Genomic DNA, 20,510 nt, shown 5'->3' on the forward strand with positions numbered 1-20,510 from the left:
GCCCATTGCTAATCTCCTAAAGCCAAATATTTCTAATGGATCTAGTTTTCAATTTTAAAAAAAGATAACCGTAAAATGTCTCTCCTTTTACTCAGAAAGGATAGAAAATTTAGGGCTGGGAAGTTGGCTCAGTGGTAGAGTGCTTGCCTCGCATGCATGAGGCCCTGGGTTCGATTCCTCAGCACCACATAAGCAGAAAAAAGCCGGAAGTGGCGCTGTGGCTCAAGTGGTAGAGCGCTAGCCTTGAGCTGAAGAGCTGAGGGACAGCGCCCAGGCCCAGAGTTCAGCCCACACAACCGGATCCAAAAAAAAAAAAAAAAAAAGAAAAGAAAAAAGAAAAAAAAAGAAAGGATAGAAAATTTAAGCAGCTTGGAAGTAGGAAACCCCATTGCTCAAATCGAACACCAAAACCTGATAAAAACTAGTCATTTTGCACAGGGACTACTATCTATTCCAAACAAGAATGGGCTTGTTTGATGGCCAAAGTGAGAAGAAATAAGGGCTTCCCTGTCAACAGACAGTCTTTCACCCAGTAATTCATGGACCTTGGTCCTCTCTGACCTTACTCTTGATCAGTGTGCAGCGGGGTGAGGGAGTGTGAAGTGGAAATCACTGTCTTGCTTCCTACCTAGAGCGCTCAAGGCAGGCTCTAAATATAACCACTCCGCTTCAGCCCATGAGTCATGTTGTTATTTCTACATCTCCTTCACCTCCTTCAGCCTCTCACCCAAAAGGTTTTGATGCCAGTGTGTTTGGAACACTCTCCTGTCAGTCAAGACAGACATCCAAATTGGACGGACACTAAGTGAAATAAGTCCGACACAGAGTGGAATGGTATCTAGGAGGATTGTGTAGGGAAGGGATGATGGGGACAGAATGGTTAATTGGTACAGAAGGGCAACGGAATAAGAGAAATAACTTCTAATGTTCTATTGCACAGTGGGTAACTTTATTGACAGTTAATTGTAGATTTCAAATGGTAGAGAGGAGTCTGAATGTTCCCAGCACAAAGAGAGAAACGATAGATGCTTGTGGCAATGGGTATAGTAACTGCCCTGACCATTACATATTATGAATGTGTACTGAAACAGCACACTCTATCCCACAAGTATGCAAAATTAGTACGTATTAATTAAAAACTTGAACCTATATACACATTCTTTAAACCAGTGTGTTTCTCCCAGGTAGAATCCTAGGACAGTTTCTCAGGGACTGGCTCTGTGGCCCATTTTTACAACAAGTGATTAATCTGTCATTCAATGGACATAAGGAAATGAAGAGGGGTTTTAACTATTTATTGGACATGTTTTGATATTGCCATCTGTAGAAACCATCTTTTATTCTGTTCTGCTTGAGGCTTTTCCTTTATTTGCAAGTTTTAACCCTCACAGTCAACTGCAGGGCAAAGAATAGTATCTATGAAGTAATCACCATTTGTCTCAGTTTAATTCCAGGTCCCTTGGCAGGTAGGCAAAAGCATGAGACTGGTGCAGGCCAGTGAAGTGATTGGGAGCAGAAGTTATGTGTATTACTTCTAGGCTGGGAAAGAGTAAATCCCCCTTGTCATTCTCTGGACTCTCCCTTTCCTTGCCCCAGCAATCAAGAATGACCCAGAAATTTCCAGAATGTGCAGCTTCTAGATGGTGTAGCCTCTTCCCTAGGTCCCTGATGCGCTCTGGGCGTTGACCACATTCAAGGTAAAAAAAATGTTCGATAGTCTAAATGTCTGTTTCTAGTTGGAATAAGTGATGCACAACTCCAGATTATTCTCTTTGATGACTCAGTGAAAAATGAGGCTCTTAAAATATAATTCTAGTAGTTTGCTGTAGAGCACTCAGCTTCAAGACAAAGCTACCTCTTCATTAATCATTATTTTTGTGGGAGCAGGGGGAATCTCATGCTGTCATGTTTGCCCCATCCTTTCAAAATACAAAAGCCAGAGACAAACTAATGTCAATCCAACACACTTTATTCTGTTTTTTTTAAAACTGTTTTCCTTAATTTTCAATGATCAAGTATTCAAGATGTTGTAAACTGAAGTGGATTAATCCATTGACAATTGATTTCATTAAGCACAAGGAAATTTATCGGACATCTTTTAAATTACTCTAACAGATCTCCAAATAAATATTCATTTTAAAAATCACAAAATCAACTCCATTTTGAAACAACTCAAAAACACCCCATTCATCACAAGCACACTTCTCCACACAAGCACACACACACACACACACACACACACACACACACACAGAGTGAACGCACAGTCCACTGAGATCCTAATGACAGATTATTTGACACGGTACTACATTTCCTTATACCACAGAATTCAAGGCTCACCTTTCCAGTTTCATGCTTCTAAGTTGCATTTGGAGTTTTCAGTAGAGGTATGTATTTTAGGAAAAATGCCCACTATCAAGTCTCACCAGTGGTTCTTATTTTTCATTTCTTGATACAAACTTTAGATTTCTCTTGTTCACCCCTTTGGTTGACTAACATGCTGACAATTTTAATTTTCAATAATATTTTCTCTTTCTATTTTGATATGTACAATAGACGACCAGAAAGAAAGAGAGGGAGAGAGGAAAAGAAGAAACAAAGAATGAAGAAAGGAGAAAAGAAGGAAGGAGGGCAGGAAGAAAAGAAAAAAGAAAGAAAGAAAGAAAGAAAGAAAGAAAGAAAAAAGGCAATCCCTTCCAAATCCCAATGCTAAACACATCTCACAATTGTATGTTTGTTGGAGAAAATATAAGACTTCTTATCTAAATAGCTATATACCTCTTTCTGAAATTATGTTTAGCATCTGATTATTCTTGCTAAACTAAGTATCAAAAGCACTGAGTTTCTCATAGAAAAGTATTCCCCCTCGCAGTCTTCATTTTTGCAACAGAATTCAGACTGCTGAAATGAGAGCAATGGGGGTGGTTCTCTGGGAAGTTTTCCAGACTCCTAAGTGCAAAGCTCATGCAGCCCTGTGTTAGTGAAATACTGTGAATTCTGTAGTCAACATGCGTCATTAAGTACTTTTAGCACCAAGGCATTTTAATGTTGAAAAAATATAAACGAGCTAAGGAGGATTTTCATCACATTTGATATTCTTTAGGGCAGAATGAAAAAATGAAGTGCTTCAAATTAAAACTCTTCAAATATAAACAGATCTGATTCTGATACAAAAGGAAGTTCTTGGACAGACACATCTAGCAGCATTTCAGAAGATGAGAGAAGAAAGAAAAGATAAAGTATACACAGTAACTAATTTTCCCTGCCAGATATACTTCCTTACTATGGAAGAGGAAATACACAGACAAAGGATCCATATAGAATTCTGCAACATGGAGTCATCAACCCTGCTATCTTGGCAAAATTATGGGGTTATAGTGTTTTGGTATCTATCTGCTACTTAGAATACTTGCTATGCACCTACCCACCAATAGTTACACTCATCTTCTGTGTCATCAATGATGTCTCATAATCACACCATGAAATCAGCCACCAGCCTAGGTCTTGGGCTTACCCACAGCTCCTGAACACTCTAGAGATTTTCTACAAATGCTTCAGGTCTATGCAAATGGTGAAGCATCTCCTTAGTACACAGAGTTTCTACAGAAAGGAAAGAAGGAAGGAAGAAAGGGAAGGAGGGAAAGAGAGAAATAAGGAAGTAGAAAGAAAGAAAAAGAAATAAAGAAGAGAAAGAGAAAGTAAAGAGAAAGAGAGACAAAGAGAAAGAAAGAAAGAGACAGAGAAAGCGAAAGAAAGGCAGGCAGGCAGGCAGGCAGGCAGACCAGAAAGCAGGAAGGCAAAAAGGCAGAAAGGCAGGAAAGAAGGAAAGAAACTTTCTGGCTCCAAGTCTACCAAAAAATACTAGTTGGAAGTGTGGACTCAAGGACCTTCCCACAGATGTGAGATAGGCCATTCGTTGAACTGCAGATACTTAGCTCCAGGAGAGCTAGGAGAGCCCTGCTTGAAAATATGCAGATGTCATGATGTTTAGCCCTAGGAAAGCTTTTGCTACAGAGAATGCTGGCCTTCTGTTTCCCCTAAATGGTCTGATTTGCTTGCCTCTGGTCATCCCTGGAAACTTTGAGGCATAAACCCAATATGGAAAGTTTAAGCTGACCCCTGAGCTACTGCCTTATATGGTCTGTTTCTGTTGGACTGGATCTCCACCCCAAATATGGTGGCGATGGAGTTGTCTTTAAAAGTTCTGTTCAGGCTTAATTCTGGGCTGCAGGTCTTTGAGACAGGAGTTCACCTGCAGTCAAGGGCTCGCCAATAAAAACTCCTAATTCAACCTCTAAAAAAAAAAAGAAAAGAAAGAAAAAGAAAAAAAGGTCCTTCTTAGTGGTTGGGGAAAATGGAGGTTAACCATAACCTGCCAGAGCAGCTCCAAGCAAGTCCTTTGTTGAGGGCTGGCCCTACTGAGCACATGGGCAGTTTGGTGTATATACTAAAAGAAAACATCAGAGGCAGTACTAAATGTACCTGTTTTGGAATCTTAAACCTCATAGTCACCAAAACATTTATTAGAAATGGTAATATTCTGAAAGAAAAAAAAGAATTGAGAAATCCTCTGAGCTCAGATTCAACAACTCTGCTGGCTATTGAACTCACAAATTGATAAGTTGAATCAAAACCCCTTTGCACAACTATTTAAATTTTTAAAAATTTAAGAAAAGAAACTCTGCTGAGATTTAATGTTTACATTGTAATTGGATGTATTCTAGATCAAATACAAATTATAAATCCTTGAGCTATCTTATGACAGTGTTCTTATTACATTTAGCTAAAGAAAATTTACTTCTAAAATCTAGTAAAATATTAAATGTAATAGCTCCTACATGAGTTTCCTAGAGTATTTTTCCTATTTGCACAAAGGAATGAATAAGAATGTCTCTATTCTTCAGCAATCATAGTGCATGTAAAAGTGAAATGCATGGACTATTTTATAGTCATATCTGGCCTTTGTTAACTGAAAACTTATCTGCATGATATAATGTAAGAAGTGAACAATGAATCAGAGAAATCCATATCTATACCCTGCCTTTGCCTATCTGTACAACTCTAAATAAGTGACTTTACCCTCTCTTTGCTTCAAGTTAATGTTTATTTTTTAAAAATGGGGTGGGGGACTATAAATGTATCGCAGTAGTGGAACACACACTTAGCGTGTGCAAGGCCCTGAGTTCAATCCCAGCACCACCAAAGAAAAGTCTTTGCAAGTTATTAAGAGGATGAAAATGCATAATTATAGTTAGTGTCTGACAAAATACTCTGCAGTCAACACTCCACAAATACTAATTTGTTTACTTGCTGCTCTTCTTTCCTGGCTATCCCTAACACTGTGATTCTAAATGACTTTTTACTGTACTCAAGAATTAACCCCACCTATTGGGACAAGAATTTCATCCTAATCAAGATATAACTAAAAGAACTGTCTACTCTATACCCTTGGGAGTTTCTCAATTAATGGGCTGAACTCAAGGGTATGATATTGCATAATAAAACCAAATAATACATTAATTTACAGACATGATGAAGAAACAAGATTTACTTTTTGCCAATACCAAGTTCATTTGTAGCCTATGCATGTAGAGAGGGCAATTAAACTTCTAATATGATCCATGACTATAAAGTAACATGACCAAGTTGTTCACAAACACAGAAACCCATATATGTACAATTTAAAAAATGGTATCATCTACAAAATAGTCACTTAGTTGGCTACATAATATTCCAATGATGCTTCTAGATCCTAAAGCATTTTGGGAACAATTCTTAACTGGTACAAATTCTACTTCATTCCATCATGATTGTTACTACTTAAAATTCTATATTTACCAACAACACATTCATGATACCCCTGCTATTTATAAGTGTCAAGAAGTACAATAGTAACTTTGTGGCACACATTTGAAGCCAACTCTTTTTAGTTGTGTCTTAATCACCCCAAAAGATTTCATGGATCAGTAGATAGTAAAATGGTACCTAGCAGACAACTGGTGTCCAGTCAGTGATTGCTGAACTGAATGACCATTCAAGGGAGGGAAAGGGGTTCAGAGCTAAGAACCCCTCGTGGGTCAAGAATCTTAATACCAAACACAATGCCACTCCACCAAGAGTCTCCTAATGCAGAATCTCGATGATTAGAGAAAAAGAAAGAAAAGATCTTCCTCCCCATCGTGCATATCTTCAAAAGTTCCAAAGCCAAAGGAATCTTTCCCTTGTAAAGGATCAAGATCTCCCACTCAGGGTACAGAAGAATCTTGAATAGACTCTAGGTTGATCTGCAACGTTTTCTGAAACCTTCATTGACCAAAGCTTGACGAGTATCACTATAATTACAACTGTAGCCAGTCAATACTTCTCACCTCCATGACAGCCAAGCACAGGAGCCAAAAGAAGTTCCCTCTTATCTGTGATAGTAGCTCCACCCCTTATGGACATTATTTAATCTAACAGTAATAATCTCCTTCATGAACTGCAGATAACTGAGAGAATCATTTGGCCAATGTCATTCCTAGAGAGAGAGGAAATCAACCCTCTCCCCAGGAATATGCATAAAATTCTACCTGTACAGTGAAGCAAGAATGGAGTCCCAAAAGCCCAAAGCATTTGTCAGTCTGTCAATTACTCTGTTCTGTGGAAGAGTATAAACCAGATGATGAAATCATTCCCAGGGTTAGTCCTTCAGAAGCATAGGCTCCATGGCAGAAACAGCCCATAATTCCATTGGTAAGGGGCCCTCTCAGTCCCTGACAGCCAGATCCCTGAGTTACTGTCTGTCAATACATTAGAGCTTAAGAACCATGTAGAAAGAAAGCATCCTAGGTATTGCCTATGTCAAAGTGATATCTTGGGAGGGTCTTAAAAGAAAGCTGGATAAGGAATCCAAAATGCAGTTGGGAATGGAAAAAAATCTTCTCAGAATTACTACAGGGAGGAGAGACGTGGTGGGACAGAAGAGCAGAGTGGGATAGAATGATTTATCTTAATGTTCAATTATCCCTAACTGCCAGATCCTATTCTAGGTCCAAGCTCACAAATCTCCCCGCTCCTGTATTTAAAGTGATTATCATAGCCCAGGTACAGCTTTCCTAATTTATTCATTCACTGAAGCAACCCTAGGGGGAAAAAAGAAAAGAAAAGAATACAGATTTGCTAGAGCTTTAAAGATACAACTAAAATGCTCCAGTGAGACTCATTCTCACACCTGGAATTACTTTCTCAAATATTTTGAATATCAAAATTATAAATCTTAAGTACATTTAGTGGGCCTGTAGGAACTAAAAGAGTTTCGACAGCAATTTCTTTGGATGAGAAAGCTGTTTCTTTTCTTATTATTCATCTCGAAGTACCGTTGCTAGCCATATTGTTTAGCACACTAGTCTTAAAGCCTCTTATGAAAGAATACTGCAGTTTATGTTCAAGCTATGAGATATATGATTGAGCAAACTCTTTGACAAACCTTATGACAGGGCAGACAGAAAAAAGAGAATGTGTCTTATGAAATGATGTTGCTGTTCCTTTCATGATAGCATTTGAAAAGTTCTACCTGATTGATAACTCTGCTATGGCTTAAAATGCTATTAACAGTGCTTAGGGAGCACTGAGCTTCCACTTTTCCAAAACCCCATCTGCTTAATTTTCTGAAAGCAAAAGTGACATACATGCTGCATTTATTTTTCCAATCAAATTGCATAGTTGAGGCAAATTCATTTGTGCTTTGTAGCAGAACTCAAGGGAGACGCTCGTATCTAAACACTTTGATTGGCAAATGCAAAGTCATGGTCAAGCTCACCTTTGATTGGTGTATAGGCTAATGAGATGCACGACCATTGCCCCACCCAAAGACCTCAGCCTTCTACCCCACTGGAGCGTGTGCATCAAATAAACACAGCAAAACGTGGTAACAAACCTATCTAGACTCTTCCTTGGAGAGAAGAGGGGAAAGGCTCTCAGTCTTGTTGAGGTATCCAGCCCTCAATCAATAGTGGCTGTGTATACTGAGTTTTGTTGGTTTGAGGATTATGTCTGTAGAGGTTAAAAAAGAGAAATAAAAGAAGGCACAGATGTTTCTCAAGTCGCCATGTTCAACTCAACCAACAAAACAAGTCTTCTGATTTCAAGCTTCAGGAAAGATGCTACATGTCAGCAGGGCTCTCTTCCAGTCCTAGGTCTGCAGTGGAACTTATTGCTTCTGGGAAGGGACCCGGATAGGTCTGTGCTGTGTATGAAATCCCTTTCTGCAGACCAGTTTCTTCGTGGACATCTCCCTGGGTGCTGAATGCTGGGCATGATCTAGTCCGGGCATATTTCTCAGCATTGTCAGGCTGGCCCACCAGCTCGCTCACGGTGTTCAGAGGGAATTCTCGGCACCTCTGCCTCTGCAGTTCATCTTCCTTGTATTTTATAGAGTACCAAGCCAGGAAAATAAAAATAAAGCCAACAAACTTGAGGCCAGCCGCCAAACCAAAGTAGACAAAACGAAATGATGTCACATTGTACTCCCAACAAGAGCCCTGCACGCCGCATTCTTGTTGCCACAGCATACAGGTAGTGTCAATAACCGCCCCAAAGTAAATTGGAGTAGGAATGTATGCTACATGGAAAGAAAGAAAAATAGAACAGTTTAGCACATCTTGGAAGAGAAATAAGATACTTTTTGTTTCATTTTGGTTTTATGTTTTTGTTGGGTTGGTTTCATACCCTTACTTAGACTTGAACTCACTTAAGAATAGCGCTCTACCACTTAGCCCCAAACCTCCACTTCCAGCTATTTGGTGATTCATTTGAGATAAAAGTCTCATAGAGTCAGGGACTGGTGGCTCATGCCTGTGATCTTAGCTAGTCAGGTAACTGAGATCTGAGGATGAAGGTTCAAGGCCAGGCCCAGCAGGAAATTAACCACCAGAATAATGGAAGTGACAGAGCGCTAGCCTTAAGAAAAAAGAGCTCAGGGACAGTATTCAGGCCCTGAGTTCAAGCCCTGTGACTGATCACAAAAAAAAAAAAGTCTCATAAGACTTTCCTGACTTGCCTGGATTCAAACTGAGATCCTCAGATCTCTACCTCCTGAGTAGCTAGGATTATAGGCATGAGCCACTGGGGGAGAAATCAGACTTGTAAATACTAAAGTATGTGTTCAAAAACCAGTTGCTAGGAGTGATTTTCTTGTGTTGATAGTTTTTGCAAAGATATCATCATAATTTGTTTCTTATAAAAAGTATTCCCTAAATAGTAAATATTTTCCACTCAGAATGTGTTACTGATGTTTTTTGGAACATAAAACAACTATTGCTTTATGCATATGTCAAATCATCACATTGTCCTAGTTACAAGTTTGTCAATTATATCTCTATAAAGCTGGAGGAAGCATCTACTGCCAAAAAATCATGCAATTAGAGAGTCCTTTTAAAATTAGATTTTTTAAATTAAAAACTTAAGAAGCTACAGTAGAGCTCTTTTTTGTCTCACTAACAATCAACACATTTAAGTCTTGTGGTTAAGTCCTAGTGTTTGAATGAAGGAAGAGGAGGAGGAAGCATTGTCACTCATAAGTCAGACACCACATCAAATGATAACCTCACAAAGGCACTTGGTAGATGGAAATAATCATGACATAAAATACACCTTTGAAGCTTATGAGACATCTGGATGAGCAGAAGCTTTGTAGTTTGAAATATGATGTAGACATTTAATTCCACTCCCACTCCTACCCCCGCCACAAAGTCACCTAGTAGAATTCCTTCATCCTTTGCCAAAATGTGCCTCACCCCTAGCTCATTCACCTGAAAAATAACCATCTCTCCTTTAAGTTTCTGGCTTCAGTGGAAAACACTCTACTCCTTTACTAACTACCTCACAGTATTTACTTAAACCATTAACCATTTGTCAGCCTATAAAGTCCTTCATGGCAGAAGTCAAATCTCCTTTGGTTTGTTTCTCAAGAGCCTATCAGAGCCAAGCTGTCACCTATAAACCCAGCTATAAGAACCACATTTTGAAGCCAGCCGAGTCAGAAAAGTCCATGAGACTCTCACCTCCAATTAACCACCAAAAAGCCAAAAGTGGAGCTATGACTTAAGTGGTAGAGCAATGGCCTTGAGTAAAATTCACTCAGAGAAAGTGCCCTGGTCCTGAGTTCAAGCCCCAGGACCAGCAAACAAACACATGCACACATGCACACACACACACACACACACACACACACACACACACACACACACACATGCATGCACACACGCACGCACACATACACTTTTTGGGACAGCCAGGGATCCTCATTAAAAGTACATAAGAAAGAAGAGTGCTAGGAATGGGGTAGAAAAGGAAGAGGATAATAATAATAATAATAATAATAATAATAATAATAATAATAGAAGAAAGAGGGAAGAAGAAAGGATAGAGAAGGCTGTGAGTAATACACTTTTGTGTGCCAGAACTGGGGCTTGAACTCAGGTCCTGGAAGCTGACCCTTAGCTTCTTTGCTCATGGCTGGCACTCTTTCAATTGAGCCACAGCTCTACTTCTGGCTTTTTGGCGGCTAATTGGAGATAAGAGTATCATGATCTTTCTTTCCTAGGCTGGCTTCAAACTGTGATCTTCAGATCTTTACCTTCTGAGTAGCTAGGATTATAGGCATAGCCACCAGCACCAAGTAAGTACATGTTTAAAATAATATATATTAGGCTGAAATGAGGTCTATCACTACAATTAAATCTTACTGCTACTAAAGTACTATCTACTTATTTGCTTTGAAATTTTGGGAAAATGGATATTAGTTTGTGAGCCTGAATATACTTTTTTTCCGCAGAAATTAAGGTAAAATTGAACTGGAAAATAAATGCCTCCTATATCCTCTCTCTACTTGTGTGTAGTGCTACAGCTCACACCTGTAACACTAGCTACTTGTAAGGTTGAAATCTGAAGGATTATGCTTTGAAGCCAGCCAGGGCAGGAAAGTGTCTGAGATGTTTATCTCCAATTAAGCACCAAAAAGCCAGAAGTGGAGCTGTGGCACAGAGAACACAAGTTTTGAGTAAAAAAGCCAAGCAAGAGTGCAAAGTTCCAAGTTCAAATGCCAGTGCCACCACATACACACGCAAAAAGAATAATGAAAACATTTTCTGGTTTTCAAAAAGACCATAACTCTGTGTGTGTATGTGTATGTGTGTGTTTGTGTGTGTGTGTGTGTGTGAATTTTCTTTAAGTAGCATGTTTTAAAAAGCCATACTTACAAGAGCTTATTGGAAAAATATCATTCTTGGACTGGCCTATCTACCCTATTATATGACAAACTGATACTTTCCGAGGGAATTAACTGTACAACAATAGGATAAAGTCATTTTAAACACTTCAAAACTGAATTCTAATTAAAAAAACTAACTTGCTATTTTGTCCTGTGGACAATAGTACTGATTACTGGGGGGGGAAAACACCAGCTGAAGAAAAATGTCATACTGCTACTTAAGAGAGAAAAATAAACCTGATGACAAGGAAGTCAATTAACAATACAGCACAAATGATCAAGCAACAGGTGACATGAAAGTCTGTTTTGTGTTCATTGTCCCACATCTTCCTGGGATGACATGGCACATGTGAAATGATTCTTCAAGCATTCTATTCACATGGCACCAATGAGCTTTCTTGGTGATGAGGAAAGCCTGTAGAGTGGTCTTACATGTGGCTTTGAGGATCTTTTTTGTTTTCTTCTTAGAATTCTTTTGTTCCTCAGAAAACTCAATAGGTATATGCTTTCCACAGTCCAATAAAATTACTATAAAGAAGTAAGAAATTGAACATTTCACAAGTAAAATGTGTACCAATATCTCATGCTTTCATGTTAGAAAACTCTAAAGGGACCAAAAAAACAGAGTAATAAACCAATTACAAAGCCTGGTGCCAATGGCTCATGCCTGTAATCCTAACTACTCAAAAGGATGAGATCTGAAGATCGCGGCTCAAAGCAAACCTTGGCAGGAAAGTCCTTGAGACTCCTCTCCAATTACCACCAGAAGTGGTACAGTGGCTCAAATGGATAGAGCACTATCCTTGAACAAAAAAGCTTAGAGACAAGTGCTCAGGCCCTCACTTCAAGCCCCACAACCACCACCACCAACAACAACAACAAATTACAAATCTGTTGACTTAATATTTATTCCTGTATAAACTTATCTGGAGAATTTTGCCCAAGTTTATGTTCATAGTAAAAAACAACAACAAAAAAAAAACAAAAAAAAATTACCCTAAAATTGGCTTTGTTTGATCAGTGTGAACTTGTGATCTCTCCATTGAAATCTGAAAATTAGGAAGCATGCCTTTACCATAAACCTGTAAAATCCTAGCCACAAATGCTAACAAATGATTTAACTCGCCACTTGTAAAGGGCAATGAAGGTCTCCCCACTGCAAAGAGGAACTCAAAGACACTCTTGGAAATTCTGGGACATACCAAGTGTTCGTAACAAAACAAACTGCATTCCCAGTGCAAAAGGTCTCTCTTCATCTTCCACGGACCTACAGTGAAGAACAAGAAGAAAAGCATTTAAATAGGGACCCTTGGAAAATGGCCACCAATCAAGCCTGCTTTGTGCAAAGCCAAGAATGAATAGAATGCTGTGTCAAAATATTTAATTATTTAGAATTTATTAACAAAAGTGAGGCCAAATTTTTGGTAGTAGATCATAGACCAGAAGTCTTCCCAGTGAAGACACAAATCAAAACTCTTCTTTCTCTGTGTGTGCTGGTATATGGCAAAGGCTCTTGGCTAAACAGATAAACACAGCTCTAATGAGATTCAAAATCAGTTCTATTTTTAAAAATCATAAAGCATTATCCTAATACTGTGTTCTCTGGGCTTGTTGGCTTTTTCCAGAATGATGGATATATCTAATCACTTCCATAATTTCTCAAGGTAGAACAAAAAAAAGAAAAAAATACTCGATCTACTCAATCTAAAAATATATAAAAGAATCAAAATTTGAGAAAGAATGAGCTCCCCCAACCACACTTTGTGTGTGTGTGTGTGTGTGTGTGTGTGTGTGTGTGTGTGTGTGTGTGTGTGGTGTGTTATTAAAATTTATGCTACAAGCTGGGCACTCATATCTGTAATCCTAGCTACTCAAGAGACAAAGATATGAGGATTACAGTTTGAATCAAAGCTATCCTGGGCAGAAAGTACACGATTCTTATCTCCAATTAACCGCCAAAAAAGCCAGAAGTGGTTTCACAGCGAAGATCTACCTCAGCATCTAACAGAAAAAAAAGCCAGAATACCCCTGGTACAGCCCAGTTACCCTCACTAAACTTGGCGATCTCAGCAGGTGCCCCTGTGGGGTTCTGCAAAGTCATAAGGAAGAACACAGACTTCCTCCTTCATGTTCTTATTGTCCTGCACGCCTGGATTCTTCTCAGCTAACATGCGTATGATCTACTAATGCTGCAGCTTTTATTGCAAATACCAGTACAAGGATTTCAATGTGCCATCAACATTTTTTTAAATTTTTATTTATTTTTTATTGTGAAAATACTGTACAGAGGGGTTACAATTACATGGGCAAGATAATGAGTACATTTCTTATCAAGCATTGTAGCCTCCTCTTTGTTTCCCCTTCCCATCCTCCCCCCGCCCCCCCACCCCATCCTCCCCCCCCACCAAAGTTGTAAAGTTCGGCCCTGTGGCTTAAGTGGTAGAGTGGTAGCCTTAAGCTGAAGAGCTGAGGGACAGTGCCCAGGCCCAGAGTTCAGGTCCCAGGACCAACAACAACAACAAAAAAAGAGTGAATTGCCATCAACATTTTTAACAGAACAAAAATAGTTTCCACATCCTTTTATTTAAAAAAAAGGGACAAAACCCCTAACAGGAAACCTAACATGGCAAAGTAAGTACAGTCTGATCAACTGAAAAAATCACATTTCCTTGATTCAACTCCAGAACTTTATACCACAGTAAAATGAATGGGTTCAGCATTTTTGAAACACAGGCCTAGCATAAATGATCATCGGTGCTGGAGTCAGGGTATTCATCATCTACAAGGCAGGAGATAATAGCTTTTGTGGTCTGCATGATTTAGACACTTTACCAAAATACTTCCTGCCTTTTCAGAGGCCCAGCCTCCTAGAGCTAAGCCAAGGTTGGCTTTCAGCTCCTGAAAACGAACCTTGTAGTGCAGAGACTTCAGAGGTGCCCAACAGAAGCCTAGCTAAACTAAAACTCAATTTAAGAACGGACAGTCCTGGAACATGAAGTGTTACAAAGATCCTTTTCCTTGCTGACACAGAAAGTCACTTCTCAAGTGACACCTGATGACTCTACACAATCAAATCTTGCTGTCCCTGCTTTGTCTCTCTCCCTGCTCCTGTGACAAGCATTCTGGCAAGACTTGTTGCGTGGCTCACCCCAGCTGCCACTGTGAATGCTGCTCTCACCTGAGAGTCACTATGATGGCCGACGGCTGGGCGCATGCTGTGATAAAGGTGACGATGAAAAGAAAAACCAAGAATGGGATGAGGGTGTTGCAGGTGCGCTTGCACTTCCCTGACACGGCGTAGCCGTTCTCGTTGAGATACGTTTTGACGATGACCACGTGCAGCTGACTGTGCTGGCCCACTGTGGGAGGGGTGATCACCTGCCGACTCTGGACGCAGGTGCATTCTGTGTAATTCCGAATCTGAGGGAGCAAATTCAAGATAGGTTGTTTGTCAGTCAGAAGCAAACTGGGCGTAGGGAGCTTAAGACAAATGAAAGGAAGTGGAGCTGTGGCTCAAGTGGGGGAATGCCGGCCTTGAATGAAAAAGTCAAGAGAGAGTTGAGGCCATGAGTTAAACTCCAAAACTGGAGTATTTTTTTTAAATAAACAGGTGCTGGTGACTTATGCCTATAACCCTAGCTACTTGTGAGGGCTGAGATCTGAGGATTGTAGTTCAAAGCCAGCCAGAGCCGGAAAGTCCATGAACACTGAAAAGCCACAAGTGGACTTATAGAGCAAGGGTAGAGTTGCCATCCTTGAGTGAAAAGGCTAAGAGTCAATGCCAAGGCAGTGAGTTCAAGCCCCAGTACCAGCACACCCTAAATAAATAACTAAATAAGCAAAATCTGACACAAAAATGGCTTCTTTGTTGACCATAACAAAGAGTTAAAATGCATGGCTAAAAATACCAAAATCTTCTGGTTACAAAGGTTTGAACTTCTTGTAAGAAACTTTCAACATTTAATTTTCGGACATGTGCTCATTCGGTCCCTCTAATTAATTAGAGAAGCCCCTTAAAACCAAGAACACAGCTAGCACAACTCTGAACATACACACAGTAGGCCCTAACGTGGGTCCTATTAAATAGATTCATAAGCAAGCATGATGGCTTTAGTATCAACAACAATGAATTTCTCATTGGCTGCTCCAATGTAAACTACTTAGCTTGTGACCATGACCTCCTGTGAATGAATAACCCACTGGATGATGTCACTTCAATCTGATGATTGTGCTCCCTGCCCAGGGCTGCTCTGGACTCAGAACCCAGCTGTCAGGATATAATGCTGAGCAACAAAGAAAAACAAAATCACTTGTCTATTTTCCCTCCAACAAATATCTTCTGAGCCTCTACTGCTACACCAAGTTCCATTCAATGGGACCGAAGGCAGAGAAGAGCAAAAGAAAACAAATCTCTGGTAAATACCAACATTTCCACTGGAAGCAAATAAAAAAGTGAAAATGAAACTTTATTAGTGATTACTGATGGATCAAAATAGACCAGCAAATGTTAAATCAACCCACTCATTTTCTGCTGAATGGGAGTCAGCTGAATCCATTCTCTTACTTCCAGCAGCAGTAAAAATTGTGGATGTAAAACTGGGTGTTGTTGACCAGCATTTTGCTGGTCTTTTAAAAAGAAAGAGCAACTTTGTCCCAAAGGATCTTCTTACTTCCAAGAAAGAATTTGGCCTCTTTCAACATGGTCACATACTGGAGCTCACCAATTATTTAATAAGGTATCAGCAACAGGAATTCTTCATTTATCACTCTAACTTCAAATCCAGACATCAAGACTGGCAACACTCAATATATTCCCTTTCATCTGTATAGAAAAAAAGAAACCCAATGCATTTTAAGCTTACTTAAAATGCAACGGCACACAATGTTTTTTATGAGAAGAGTCAAACCAAGCTCAATAAAGAATGGAGTAAAAGATGAAAATTTGCTCCCACAGTATTATAGTCTATTTATAATTCACAGGAATGGGAATTTTCAAAATAGCCTATTCTTCAACTGACAGAAATATCCTTACACTGAAAGTGGGGGAAAAAAGGTTTGAACTGAAACAATCATCTTTGAAAAATGCCTTTGTTCATCTTCCCAGACTCTGATCAGAAGAAGTGCTATCCTAGTCTTTCCATCAATACCAACTGTAGTCACCTTGACCTTCAAGTATATTCCAAGGGCCCTGTCAAAGCAACAGCTGGGAAGCCTGGAGCTCAGCCTTATCAACTTTCACTGAGCTGGCATGAAATGTAAATAAGAGACAGGCAAAATCTCTACACACTCAAAAATGCTCTAGTCAACCTAGGTAAAAGAAAAAAAAAGGTAGCACTGTATAGTTTTCTTTCTGCTAAGTATTTGTCAGAGGTTGGAGTCTGTTGAAAAGAGAGACAGAGGTCATTATGTGAATAATAAACTCTGTCACTGGTTGTTGGATTAACAGCAGAAGAGGAATTTAGGAAATATACTCACCCCAGTGCTAAGATTACCGCTGTTAACACAACCAGCCAGACAAGGGTTAAAGTATGTAATTCCATCGGATCCACAGACTGGCTCATACTCATGTATTTTACAACCACAATTAACATTGCAGCTTCCTGTCAGATTCCTATGGGGCATGGTCAGAGAAGGTCTAGAAGAGCAAAGAAGTAAATTGTGAGCATTGAAGTGAAACTAAGAAGAGTTTTTTATATTTAGTGATTTCTGTTTCAGATGGGATATTCCCATCGATTGGTACTATGGTATACCAGGTACCCATTCTCAATAATTGTCTTTATGACTTCACAGCAAAACAAAAAATAGTGTTTCTGTTTTTCTAGTACAACAGATTCTTCACATTTTATCCAATTATCTGTCCTGCTCCAATTTTACCCTTTACCTTGATTCTCAGGACTTGACCTCATGTCTGGGCTTAGTGATTTGAGCCCTCACTTAAGTCCATCCTCACTGCAAGCACAGGACTCTATATCCTAACAAGAGAACTTTTTGGGCTCAGCAACTCCAATTTTATATAGCCCCTCACTTTTGTCTACTCATATAACTGTAAGACTTAGCTCCATATACAAGCAAATTTGAGCCTCAACTTTGGTTTGGTTTTATTTTATTTGAGGGTGCTAAGAACTGAACAAGTATCTTTTGCATACTATTAGCAACCTATAGTCCAAATCCTAGCTTATTTTTTTTAATGGTTCGTGTGTTTGTGTAGGGTGGGGATGGGGTGTGTGTATATTTGCTGTTAATGGGGCTTAAACTCAGATGCAGAATGCTGTCCCTTAGCTTTTTTTGCTCAAGGTTGGCACTCTACCACTTGAGTCGTAACTCCACTTCTGGCTTTTTGGTAGTTAATTGGGGATAAGAGTCTCACATACTTTTCTGCTCAGATTGGCCTCATACCACAATTTTCAGAACTCAGCCTCCTGTAGTGAGCCTCCTATAGTCACAGCACATGACTATAATCCAAGTTGCATTAAGGGGCAGTGGTAGGAACATGAGAGTCCATGTCCAGCCAGGACAAAAGGGTGAGACCCTATCTGAAAAATTATCTGAAGAAGAAAGGACTGGGGATGTGGCTCAACTGGTTTACTGCTTGCCTACCAAGTGTAAGGCACTACGTTCAGGCACAAAAAAGGAGCAATGTCTTGTTAAGTGCCAAGACTTATCTTTAATGATTATGTCAGTACCAGTTATACAGCAATAAAGCCCACACCAACCATATCTGTTCATCTATAAACATAACTGGGGCTTTTCTCCTGTGGCCTCTTTGCACATTCATAATTGAGTCCTCACATTTCAATGGGAGAAACAAATGCAAGGTAGGATTAAAGTACTATCAAGAAAACCTTCTAGACTGAGATATGGCAAAACACATTTGTAACCCAAGCCTTCCGGAGTCAGAGGCAAGAAGATTGCAATGTCAGAAGACAGTTGGGTTTGTAGTGGGTAGGAGTGGGATACTGCCTACTTTCCACAATTAAGATTTATGTGGTCTCAGTCTGAACAATTTTATCCCGCAAATTGGTTTTCTGTCTATATTACTTTAATTATCCAATATTCTCTGCATTTATTAGAATTTTGCTGTCTATACATAAGCAAATAAGATAGCTAATTAAATTGTTTGTAATGGAAAAATAAAAAAATAAAAAGATTTATTTGAAAACAGGGGTTATACCATGGGGGAGGAACATACAAAGCCACAAAAAAAATCACATGGTACCTTATAATATGTTAGAAACAATAACAAGAAAGAAAGAGCCACTTGTGTCCCTATTTTGGGGTTCATTTCACTTAACCATCTTATCTGGTCATACGTATATAGGTATATAGCTTTTGACATTTTTTACTTGTCCCAGATATATACTAGTTATTGCAAATAAGGAAAACCATGGGATTCTATGTTTCTTTGGGCCTACCTTACTTCACTTCATATAATTTTTTCCAAGACTTTGCATTTCCTAACAAATGGAGTGATGTCATTCTTTCTGAGGGAGGCATAGAATTCCATTTAGTGTGTGTGTGTGTGTGTATGTGTGTATACACATTTTCTTGATCCATTCATCTACTGAGGGGCATCTGAGTTGGTTCCATATCTTAGCTATGGTAAATAATGCTGCAATAAACACAGTTGTGCTGGTAGCTTTAGTATGGTCTTGTTTGTGATCATTTGGGTAAATGCCCAAAAGTGGAATTGCTGGGTCACAGAAGAGCTCTATGTGGAGTCTTTTGAGAAATTTTCATACTGCTTTCCAAAGTGGTTGAACAAGTTTACATTCCCACCAACAATGCAGTAGGGTTCCTTTTTGGCCACATCCCCTCCAGCATCTGTTGTTATTAGAGTTCTTGATTATAGCCATTCTAACTGGGATGAGGTGGAATCTCAATGTTGTTTTAATTTGCATTTCTTTTATGGCTAGAGAGGTTGAGCATCTCTTCATGTGTCTATTGGCCATTCTTATTTCCCCTTCAGGGAGGGGAAGGAAAAAACAAAATGTTTAAATAGGGATACAGGTTGACCCATTGTAACAATGAGATGTACAACACACTATGTTGAAAAATGAACTTTACAATTTAGGCGGGGGGGGGAGAGGTGAGGGGAGGTTGGGGAGTGTGGTAGTGTAGTTGAGGAGGTGGGAGGGAAGGGATGGTAGGGGAAAAACAAAGGAGGAGGCAACAATGCTTGATAAGAAATATACTCATTACCTTGCTCATGTAACTGTGACCCCTCTGTACAGTATTTTCACAACAAAAAAAAAACATTAAAAGAAAAGATGTATGTGGCCTAAGCTTGATGCCAGTGGCTCACATTTATAATCCTAACTACTTAGGAGGCTAAGATCTAAGGAACATGATTCAAAACTAGCCCCAGTAGAAAAGTATGTGAGATTCTTATCTCCAATTAACCACCAAAAAAAGACAGAAGTGGAGTGTTAGAGCACTAGCCTTGAGTGAAAACAGAAGGTCAGGAACAGTGCCCAGGCCCTGAGTCCAAGCCCCAGAACTGGCACACACACAGACACAGACACAGACACACACACAGACACAGACACAGACACACACACACACACACACACACACACACACACACACATATATATATATATATAAGGAGGGAGGGGAAAGAGAAAGACAGACAGACAGACAGACAGACAGACAGACAGACTTGTATGTCCCCAAATATCAACCATGCTGAGGAAGAGTCCTCAGATCAACTACCACATTCTCCAAATTATGAAATGATGAACTGGACAGTCAAGGAGGGGAAGTGATTTACCATGAAGCTTATTGGTGCTACACTAACTGCTGCCATGGGAGATGTTCAGTGTGTGTCACTGTTCTTCACCAGCACTTCAAGAGCTACAAAGAACAATGGAAAAGAACTAGGCTAGGTTCTAATTTCAGGCCTCACATGGAGTAGATGCATGTCCTGGAGTCACATCCTTCATCTATGGTTATTGTGTTTGTCCAGCTTACATGAGCCAAGAAAGGATAGCCAGTGAAGGGCAAATGATAAAACACATGCAACACCATCAGTTGACTAGAAGAACACAGTCATCACTGTATACAATTGTCATTTAAAACTTACTTCAGTTTCAAAGCTAACAAACTCAAACAAGATTTTTTTTGCCCTTCTGCATTATTTTCACAAGCATATTTAAATAATACTTTATTTATTATTATTTATTTAATTAACCAGAAAAGACTGACATTATCACCAACTTTACATATGAGAAAACCAAAATAGAACAATATTAGATAATTTTCT

The 20,510-nt window shown here is 39.4% G+C and overlaps 1 protein-coding gene across 1 annotated transcript in view; it reads right to left on the minus strand.

Moving 5' to 3' along the window:
* Positions 1–1,955: 1,955 nt before the first annotated feature.
* Slco5a1 (solute carrier organic anion transporter family member 5A1) overlaps positions 1,956–20,510 on the minus strand; it is a 125,892-nt gene continuing 107,337 nt past the window's right edge. Inside the window, exons 6-9 of the mRNA XM_069990896.1 lie at positions 16,724–16,883; positions 14,427–14,668; positions 12,451–12,515; positions 1,956–8,599 (exon numbers count right to left, since the gene is read on the minus strand). Coding sequence (XP_069846997.1) covers positions 8,142–8,599; positions 12,451–12,515; positions 14,427–14,668; positions 16,724–16,883 — 925 coding nt within the window. The 3' untranslated portion in view covers positions 1,956–8,141. The remainder of the gene's footprint in view (positions 8,600–12,450; positions 12,516–14,426; positions 14,669–16,723; positions 16,884–20,510) is intronic.

Source organism: Dipodomys merriami, unplaced genomic scaffold (assembly GCF_024711535.1).
Source record: "Dipodomys merriami isolate MVZ:Mamm:240054 unplaced genomic scaffold, mDipMer1.0.p SCAF_4, whole genome shotgun sequence".
In the NCBI taxonomy this organism is placed as follows: Eukaryota; Metazoa; Chordata; class Mammalia; order Rodentia; family Heteromyidae; genus Dipodomys; species Dipodomys merriami.